The 9,330-nt window shown below is 64.1% G+C and overlaps 2 protein-coding genes across 2 annotated transcripts; both read right to left on the minus strand.

Annotated features, from left to right (window-relative positions):
• Window positions 1–88: 88 nt before the first annotated feature.
• DOHH (deoxyhypusine hydroxylase) lies at window positions 89–3,808 on the minus strand. Its single transcript, XM_064637137.1, has 5 exons — window positions 3,754–3,808; window positions 3,001–3,331; window positions 2,300–2,376; window positions 1,897–2,134; window positions 89–1,203 (listed from the first exon to the last, which is right to left on the minus strand). Exons 2-5 carry the CDS (start codon window positions 3,272–3,274, stop codon window positions 887–889), a joined length of 906 nt encoding a protein of 301 aa, XP_064493207.1. The 5' UTR covers window positions 3,275–3,331; window positions 3,754–3,808; the 3' UTR covers window positions 89–886.
• A 767-nt stretch (window positions 3,809–4,575) lies between these two features.
• Window positions 4,576–7,827, minus strand: LOC135403265 (uncharacterized). Its single transcript, XM_064637136.1, has 2 exons — window positions 7,606–7,827; window positions 4,576–5,897 (listed from the first exon to the last, which is right to left on the minus strand). The coding sequence occupies exons 1-2, from the start codon at window positions 7,786–7,788 to the stop codon at window positions 4,779–4,781; spliced, it is 1,302 nt and encodes a 433-aa protein (XP_064493206.1). The 5' UTR covers window positions 7,789–7,827; the 3' UTR covers window positions 4,576–4,778.
• Window positions 7,828–9,330: the final 1,503 nt, after the last annotated feature.

Consider the following 9,330-nt stretch of genomic DNA (forward strand, 5'->3'; position numbering starts at 1 on the left):
CCTGGGCTCCCCGCCGGGGTCCAACCCCGTGGCACTGGGGGCACCTCACACCTGGGCACAGAGAAATCACAGCTCCACTCACTCCAGCTCCCTGTGCCAGTGCTTTATTCCCTGCCAGCCCCCCCGGCACCCAGGCTGGGCTGGCCACAGGGTTTGGGTTTGGGTGCCAGCAGCAGCCTCAGCCCCCCTGGCTCTGGTTACACATGAGGGGATGCCCAGGCAGGCTCTACCTCACCCTGCCCGCCCTAATGGCAGCACCATTCCCTGCAGAAAGAAAAAACAGCCAAATCTTCCCAACTTTGCCACGAAACAACCCCCATCCCAGGGCAGAGGCTGCCACAGGCTCAGCCCCGGCCTGTCCCAACAGGAGAGGCCAAACCCACCGCGGGGGCGAGGAGGGCCCCGGCTCGGCACCAGCACCGAGGGCAATTTAGAAGCATCCCAACACCACAATCCACAGAGCGGGTGCCCAAAGCCCATCTTGGCCCCCAGCAAAGCTCAGGTGGGGAGAACAGAGCCGTTTCACGCCGAGCCGACATGGCAGCACCAAGGCAGAGCAGTCTCAAGCCCTGCAGAGCCACGGCAGGCTCCGACCTGCCGAGCAGAGCCCACCTGGTCCAAGCCCCAAGCCAGGCTGCGGGCAGGCAGTGCTGATCCTGGCAGGGAAAACAGGGGCAGATCCAGGAAACAGGGGCTGGTGGGAGGCAAGTAGCAGCTCAGCCTGGATTTGGAGCGAAAAGGTGGTTGTAGGTGTGCCAGAGAGAGCAAATCCAGTTCCTCCTCCACCTCCGCGCGGCAAAGCCGACAGGGGCGGCCACGGAAGCACGATCAGCAGCAGGAGGGGGCCGGGGGCAGCGTGTCCCCCCCCAGTGCCCCCCGTGCAGGCTCAGGGGGAGGCCTGCAGCTTGCAGAGCCCGTCGGCGTACTGGAACTGGGCGCCGTTCTCGTACTCGTACATGTCCAGGGCCACCTGGCAGCTCTCGCGCACCACGCGCTCCCCGTCGCCGGCGAAGGCGCGCAGGGCGCGCAGGCAGGACGGCCGCGCGATGGCCCCCAGCGCCTCGGCGCACTCGTGCCGCACCATGGGGCTCTCGGAGGGGCTGCACAGCACGGCCGTGAGCTGAGGGACGCACGCCTCGTCCTGCAGCTGCCCCAGCACGTACCCGACCTCGTGGCGGAACAGCGCGCTGCCGCAGCGCAGCCCTGCGGAGAGGGGGCGGGGAGATGAGATGCCTCGATAGGAAGCTGGGGGATGCTGTGGGTCACCACCCCACCCCGTGGGAATGGGTATCCTGCTCCTTGAGCCCAACCTTGCTCTGATGCCCTCCCGTGATGGCAGCACCCACCCCCCTGGCAGAGCTGCCACCCCCCGCCTGCCCCAGGGCCCTGCCCCACCACACAATTTCCAGCAGGACTGGCAGCCACAGTCTCCAGCCTTCTGGGACAGAGCAGCTGGAGCAGGAGCTGACAGATCCTGTCTCACGGACCTGAAGCTCCCAGATGGCTGGAGAGCCTCATGCACTTCCCTCAGGCTGGGGGGTTGTGGGGCTGATCCAAACAGTTCCTGGGCCATGGAGACATTTACTCCCCTCTCCAGAGCTACTCCCAAACCCCAGCAGCCTCTGACTTTCCAGGTCAGGAGAGCAGGACCTCAAGACCCTGGGGCCAGGTCAGACAGGCTGGTCCCAGGCCATCATCACAGCCTGTGCCCTCCCACCCCAACCCTTAAGAGAAGGGGGTCTGGAACACACCAGAGACCACCCAGCACTCTGCGATGTGGCAGGGGGGCAGCAGCTCTGGACACAAACATGTGAGAGCAGCTCTGGCAGCCCTGGTCTTGGGAAGGGCTCATCCCGGATTAACCTGGACAGACTCACAGCAAGGACAGCCCCTCACCTTCGGCCAGTGCCAGCACAGCCTCCTGGCCCCCCAGGTTCCGCAGGGCGAACATGGCGCGGTACCGCTCGAACAGCTCCCGGGACTCATCCAGGAGGGTCTCCCGGAGCTTGGCAACGTCCGTCTCCTCGGCGGGGGGAGCAGGATCCACGGAGAGGTACGGGCTGGTGCCTGGCTTCTCCTTGTTCTCCTGCAGCCACTCCAGCCTCCTCACAGCCAGTTGGCACGTCTCTGCTACCTGAGGGACGGGGACATGGCTCTGGCTGTGGGACAGCACTGGGAGGGCCCCAGCACGCAGCAGGATGGCACCACCCAGGGGCAGGGGGGACCAGGAGGGACCTGCCTCACCCTTCCAGACCAGCAGTGCTGCATCCCATGGGAAATGATCCCCCAGGATCCTCACCTCGACCACGGGGTCCTCGGAATAGCGTCTCAGGATATCCAGCACCTTGGGGTTCCCAATAGCTCCCAGGGCTTCACCTGAAAGATGAAGGACAGGATTGGGGTGTCTCTATGAGGAAGACCCTGCTGTGTCCTCTGGCAAAGCCTTGCCCTCCTCTGAAATATGGACAACTGATCCCAAACAGGACAAATGAGGACATAGGCCTGACTGACAGATCCCAAATGGGACAAACATGGACACAGGCCTGACTGACCGATCCCAAGTGGGACAAACATGGACACAGGCCTGACTGATCCCAAGTGGGACAAATGTGGACACAGGCCTGACTGACCGATTCCAAATGGGACATAAGTGGACACAGGCCTGACTGACCAATTCCAAATGGCACAAATGTGGACACAGGCCTGACTGACCGATTCCAAATAGGACATAAGTGGACATAGGCCTGACTGACCAATTCCAAATGGGACAAACACAGCAGGAGGGAGCCTGGCCAAGAGGGAGCCTCCTGCGGAACACGAGGGCTCGGCCAACCAGTCCAGCCAGGCCTGGCCAGAGGATGTGGTGAGGCATTCCATGACTCAGGGACTGACAGCCAAGCTGGACCAGGCCCCCATGAGCTTCTCAGTACAGGGGGGGAAGCACCCCCAAGCCCCACTTGCCAGCCCTTCCCTGCCCCAGAGCCACAGAAGCTGCCGCACCTGCTTCGTGCCTGACCATGGGCTCCTGTGCCGTGTCCTCCAGCACCTGGATGAGCACGGGGATGGCGGCCTCGTCCTGCATCTGGCCCAGGCAGAAGGCCAGCTCGTGCTTCAGCAGCGCCGAGCCGTCCCCGAAGGCGCGGCCGATCCAGCGCACGGCCGTGGGGCCACCCAGGTTCCTCAGGGTGAAGAGCGCCCGGAACCGCGCGGGCAGAGGCTGCGCCGCGTCCAGCAGCACGCGGCCGATGGCCTCCAGCTCCTGCTCCGTCACCATGGCGGGGGCACGGTCCGGTCACACGAAGTGCGCTGCGGGGGCTCCTCGGTCACCGTCCTGCGCGCGGGGAAGGGAGCGAGTCACGGGGAGCCCTCGCTGCCACCGGGTCCCGGTGAACGGGACCCCGGGGCCGCGGCTGAGCCTACAGCGAGTGCCCGGACCCGGGTTCACCAGATACCCGGGACGGACATGAATCCCCTGCCGCGATCGCGCCGGGCCGGGCCCGAGGGAACTGGAGCCCGAAGGGAGACACAGAAGGTCAGCGGGAAACAGACGGACTGGGGGGGTTCCTGGAGGGTGTCGGGGGGTCCGGGGGTGACCAGAGAGGACTGGAGGGACTGGGGGGGTTCCTGGATGGTGCCGGGGGAGGTGTCCGGGGGTGACCAGGGAGGACCAGAGGGACTGGGGGCGTTCCAGGATGGTGCCGGGGGGGTCCGGGGGTGGCCGGGAGGTTCCGGCCGTGCCGGTGCCACACTCACCGCGCGCCGCCATGTTGCTGCTCCGTCACGTGACCGAGCGAAGGCGCGTGCGCAGCACGGCGCGGGAGGGAGCGCTGGCTCCCCGGCCACCAGGGGGCGCTGCCTCCCCCAGCGCCGCCATTTCCCGGGAGGCGGGTCCGGCCCGGCGGGAACCGGGATGGGGAGCGGTGTGGGGGGGGGAGCGGGGGGAAGAGCCGGGCAGGGGGACAGGGACCCCCCCCGGAGAAGGGCCGGGGGTGCTCCAGGCTGGGCAAAGCCCAGAGAGGGAGCAGGATGGGTAAATCCCTCCAGAGAGGGGTGGGGGGTGCCAGGCTGTGCAAACTCCTCTAGAGAGGGGCCAGGCTGGGCAAGGCCCACCCTGAGACAGACTAGGGTGGGTAAATCCCTCCAGAGAGGGGCCAGAGGGTGCCAGGCTGGAAAAAACCCTTCCAGGGAGGGATCAGGGGCTGCCAGGGTGGGCAAACCCTTCTGGAGAGAGGCTGGGGGTGCCAGGCTGGGCAAACCCCACCCTGAGGGGAGCTGGGGGGTGCCAGGCTGGGCAGCCCACCCCACTTGCCCCAGGGTAGCACGTGCAGGAGTTCGTGGGTGCAATTTCATTCCCTTGGCAAGTCACTGCTGTGCCTCTTCCTCCCCTTCCCCTCCCAGGTGTGTTTACGCAGCAGGTTTCGAACCTTCACAGGAGTTTTGCCTCATTTCAAGGCTCCTGCTGGTTTCGGCCCTGACGGAGGGCCCTCGGGACAGAGGAGAGGGAGATCCCCATTGCCCCGTCCGCTCAGCCACGATCCCCACTTTGCTCCCACAGCACACACCACACCACTCAGATCCTGGCAGAGAGAGCAAGGGCACAAAATACATTCCGCTGCCTGAAACCCGCACAGCAAACCCGGCACGAGCATGACACGGCCGCCTCTCCCCGCCCCAGGCCCGGATGGTGCAGCTGGTCAGGCTGCAGTCCTGGCACCGCTGGGCCAATGTTTGCCAGAGTCTCGGAGCAGGGATGTGCAGGGATGTGCTCGGTGGCCCCATCAGCCCTCCCCGCAGCTCTCGAAGTACTGGCACATCAGCTCCCGCACTTGCTCGGCCCCGTTGTCCTCCATGGCAGCCGGCGCGGGCTGGCAGGGCTTGGGCAGCTCGGTGGGCTCGGCCCCCTCCAGCCACTCCTCGTTGAAGGGGTTGTCGTGGGCCTCGCAGACATTGTGCAGGATGCAGCAGGCCAGGACCAGGGTGGGCAGCAGCTCCAGGCTGCAGTCATCACACTTGAGGAGGATCTGCCAGCGCGCCTTGAGGCGCAGGAAGGCGTTCTCGATGACGCTGTGCGCCCGCCTCAGGCGGTAGTTGAACTGCAGCTGGCGCTGGGTGAGGTTCTCGTCCTCCTGGTAGGGCTTGAGGATCCAGTCCTGCAGGGGGTAGGTGGCATCGCCCAGCAGCACGTACTTCTGCGCCTTCCCCATGAAGTGCTTGGGAGGGTTGGGGCACAGCCGGCCCTCCTTGGCCAGCACCCACAGGCTGGAGCTCTCCAGCACCGCGCTGTTCTCCATGCTGCCCGGGAAGGCGGTGGACACGTCCCAGAACTGCCCCAGCCCGTCCACGGTGGCCTGTGTGAGGATGGAGTGCCAGCCCTGGCCGTTGCAGTAGTCGCTGGCAAGGCGCAGGGGCGGGTGGATGGGGATGTGCAGGCTGTCCAGCGCCCCGATGCAGTGGGGGAAGCCCCAGCGCGTGCGGAAGATCCGCACCATGTTCTCCAGCTCCTTCTCGCTGGGCAGCCGCAGGTAGAGTGGCTTCAGCAGCAGCACCACGGCGTAGCTCACCTCCCTCACACAGCTCTGCACCGTGGAGGGCCCCACGCCAAAGAGCGGGCTCAGGGTCTGGTACCCCACGTTGGTGGCCAGGTGCCACAGGGCCACGGCCACCCTCTTCTCCAGGGGCAGGGTGGGGTGGAAGTGGGCGCTGTGCGGGGCCAGCCCGGGCCGCAGCTGGTTGCAGACGTAGAAGAAGGTCTCCTTGGACATCCTGAACTTCTCCAGCCAGTCCTGGGGCCCAAACTCCTTCAGGACCACCCGCTCCCACCAGTCCGAGCTCCTGAGGCTGGGCCAGGCACGGGGGTAGAAGCAGCAGCTGGTTCTCCTCCGGTGAGCGATCAGGAGCTGCAGGGGGAGACAAGAGGGGGGTGAGAGGGCACCTCCCCATCCCCACCCTGCACCTCACCAGGATGCCCCTCTGAAGACCACCCAGCTCAAGAGACCTGGTCAAGGCAGGGGGTGAGCCAGTGCCAGGTGGCCTGTGGTTCCAAGCAGACAAACGGTGGGGCAAATCTTCCTCAGAAACCCCACTGCAAACCCACCAGGCAGTAGTTGTGAGCCTGGACAAGACACCCAAGCACTGCAGACAAGGAGCTTTCTGAAAAAGTCCCTTTTCGGGGTGCCCACTCCCCAAATTATATTTTAACCATTATATTTTAACTACAGTTCCTGGATTTCCTGTGACCAAGGGAACTGTGGGCTCAGCCCCGAATTGGAAGGAGGAGCGAGCACCCCTCAGAAGTGGGAGTCATGATTTGGAAAGGGGAGCTCCTGGTCCCTCCACTGGAATTGGTTTTCTGTTATTAAATTCTAAAAACAACTTTAAGCTGAAAAGAGTTTTTTTTCCCTTTCCTTGGCCACTGCCAAGGGCAGTGGGTCCCCCATGTTCCCCCTCCTAAGCTTGTCCTTGCTGCTCTGTATCACTTGTATCCCCAGGCCTTTTGTATCCTCATCTTTTGTGTCCTCCACCTCTGATGTCACCCCTCCTTCATGTCCCCATATCCTCTGCACCCCCCATTCTCTGTGTCCAGGATCATGTCCCATGTCCTTCAAGTCCTCTGTCCCTCATGTCCCCCCATCCTTTGTGTCCCTGTCTTTGTGTCCCACAGAGCCCCCGCATTCCCCATCCTTTGTGATCTGTGTCCATGTGTCCTTTCAGTCCCACATCCCATGTTTTGAGTCTCATATGTCCCCCACCCTTTGTGTCTCACTTGTGATGTCCCCGTGCTCCCCATCCTTCCCACCCCTGTACTTTGTGTCCTGCACCCCCTGCTCCCCATTTTGTGTGTCCCTGTGACCTGTGTACCCTTGTGCCCCACATCCCTCCTGTCCATGTGTTCCATGTCTCACACATCCCCCTTCCTATGTGACCTTTGTGTGTCTCCCAAATCCCCCATCCCCCTTATCCCTATGACCTCCACATGTCCCCATATCCCCCCTTCCTTTGTGTCCCTGTGACCACCATGTGTCCCCCCATCCTCCCATCCTGCATGTCTCTGTGACCACTCCGTATCCCCCATATCCCCTGTCCTTTGTGTCCCCATGTCCTCAGTGTATCCCCCGTGACATCCCCATACTTTGTGTCCCTGTGACCACTGCCTGTCCCCCATGTCCCCTCATCCTTTGTGTCTCCGTGACCTCCGTACATCCCCTGTGACCCCCCACCCTTTGTGTCCCCACGATCTCCCCCTATTCCCCCACCCTTTGTGTCCCTGTGACCACTGTGTGTCCCCCCATCCTGCATGTCTCTGTGACCACTCCGTGTCCCCCACATTCCCTATCCTTCGTGTCCCCATGTCCTCAGTGTATCCCCTGTGACACCCCCATACTTTGTGTCCCTGTTCCCCCTCATCCTTTGTGTCTCCGTGACCTCCGTACATCCCCCGTGACCCCCCCATCCTCTGAGTCCCCGCGATCCCTCCACAGTCTCCACAATTCCCCCACCCTCTGAGTCCCCACGATCTCCACGTGTCCCCCGCATCCCCCCATCCTCCGTGCCCCCGTGTCCCCACGTCCCCTCCGGTCCCCCCATCCCCGGCCGCGGCCCGGTCACCGTCATGAGCCGTTTCTGCCGCTGGCTGTAGTAGTGCCGGAGCCAGGCCCGCCGCTGCGGCCCGTCCCAGCCGCCGCCGCCGCCGCTGCTGCCGGTCCCGCTGCCGGTGCCGGCCATGGCCGCCCCCCGCCGCCGCCGCCGCCGGGCCAGCGCGCACAGCAGCACCAGGAGCCGCTCCCGCATTTTCAAATCGGGAGCCGGGGCCGCCCTGGAAGTGATCGGCCCGCGGGGTCACGGCGGCACCGGGGGCGGGACGGGGCGGTACCGCGGGGGGCACGGCCATGGCCGGCGGAACGGCGCTGTGCAGGCACCGCCATCCCCGCGGCCATCCCATCGCACCGCCATCCCCATCGCACCGCTGTCCTCATCGCACCGCCATCCCCATCGCACCGCCATCCCCATCGCACCGCCATCCCCATCCCTACCGCCATCCCCATCGCACCGCCATCCCCATCCCTACCGCCATCCCCATCGCACCGCCATCCCCATCGCACCGCCATCCCCATCCCTACCACCATCCCCATCGCACCGCCATCCCCGCGGCCATCCCCATCGCACCGCCATCCCCATCGCACCGCTGTCCTCATCACACCGCCATCCCTGCGGCCATCCCCATCGCACCGCCATCCCCATCTCTACCACCATCCCCATCGCACCGCCATCCCCGTCCCTGCCACCATCCCCACCCCCATCCTCATCCCAACAGCACTGTACACCATCCCATCCCCAAACCCTTCCCCATCCCAACAGCACCCTACAGCCATCCCATCCCCATCCCCTTTCCCATCCCCTTTCCCATCCCAACAGCACTGTTCAGCCATCCTCAGCCCCCCCACCACTATCCTCATCCGCAGTGCCATGTCCCTCCCCACCACCATCCCCATCCCCACCACCATCCTCATCTCCATCCCCTGTCCCATTCTCATCCACATCCCCACCACTCCGCCCCACCATCCCCATCCCTACCACCATCCCCATCCCTACCACCATCCTCATCCCCATCCCCAGTGCCATCCCCATTCCCACCCTAATCCCCACTGCGCTGATGGGTCATACCCAGGCCAGCCCTGACCCATTCCCTTTCCACCACCAGGCCAGGCTGGAAAAGGGTCGTGTCCTTGCCCAAGTCCTTGCTTGGCTGGGGCAAGGACTGGCACCACAGAAACAATAAGAAACCCCCCAACAACAAAACCCCAAACCTGCTTTGGATTTGCAGGAAGGCTGGAAAAGATGGGGAAAAGTTCACCAGCCTTGACTGGGGCAATGACTGGCACCACTGTGACCAAAGAAAAGGCCCCAACCTCAGACAGGTAGTGCCTGTGCCCTGATGGTGCCCTGGGAGCGGTGCCCACTCTTCCCAAAGCCTGATGGGTTTCAGGATGTGCCATGGTGGGGGATATCCCACATCCTGAAGTCTCCTATGGCAATAGGGGGGATGCCTGCAAGGAGGCTGCTGGGCATCTCATGGCCTTAGCCAGGGGCTATTAAAAGGGAATCATCTTGAGTCCTGGGGGCAGTTTGGGGGCCACAATATGGACACTGTCCAAAGGAGGGACACGGAGCTGGAGACGGGTCTGGAGGGGAAGGGTCTGAGGAGCAGCTGAGGGCACTTGGCTGGTTCAGCTGGAGCAGAGGAGACTGAGGGGAGACTCCTCGGGGGCTGCAGCTCCTGCCGAGGGAGGCGGAGGGGCAGGGACTGAGCTCTGCTCTGGGACCAGGGACAGG

The sequence above is a fragment of the Pseudopipra pipra genome, chromosome 27 (assembly GCF_036250125.1).
Source record: "Pseudopipra pipra isolate bDixPip1 chromosome 27, bDixPip1.hap1, whole genome shotgun sequence".
NCBI lineage: Eukaryota > Metazoa > Chordata > Aves > Passeriformes > Pipridae > Pseudopipra > Pseudopipra pipra.

Excerpts from the sequence above, each read along its gene's own strand:
- LOC135403265 (XM_064637136.1), bottom strand. The coding sequence starts at position 7,788 with ATGCGGGAGCGGCTCCTGGTGCTGCTGTGCGCGCTGGCCCGGCGGCGG. Across the intron at positions 5,898-7,605 it reads GGCAGAAACGGCTCATGACG|CTCCTGATCGCTCACCGGAG; the intron begins GTGACCGGGCCG and ends CTCCCCCTGCAG.
- DOHH (XM_064637137.1), bottom strand. The coding sequence starts at position 3,274 with ATGGTGACGGAGCAGGAGCTGGAGGCCATCGGCCGCGTGCTGCTGGAC. Across the intron at positions 2,377-3,000 it reads CATGGTCAGGCACGAAGCAG|GTGAAGCCCTGGGAGCTATT; the intron begins GTGCGGCAGCTT and ends TTCATCTTTCAG. Across the intron at positions 2,135-2,299 it reads CCGAGGACCCCGTGGTCGAG|GTAGCAGAGACGTGCCAACT; the intron begins GTGAGGATCCTG and ends CCCGTCCCTCAG.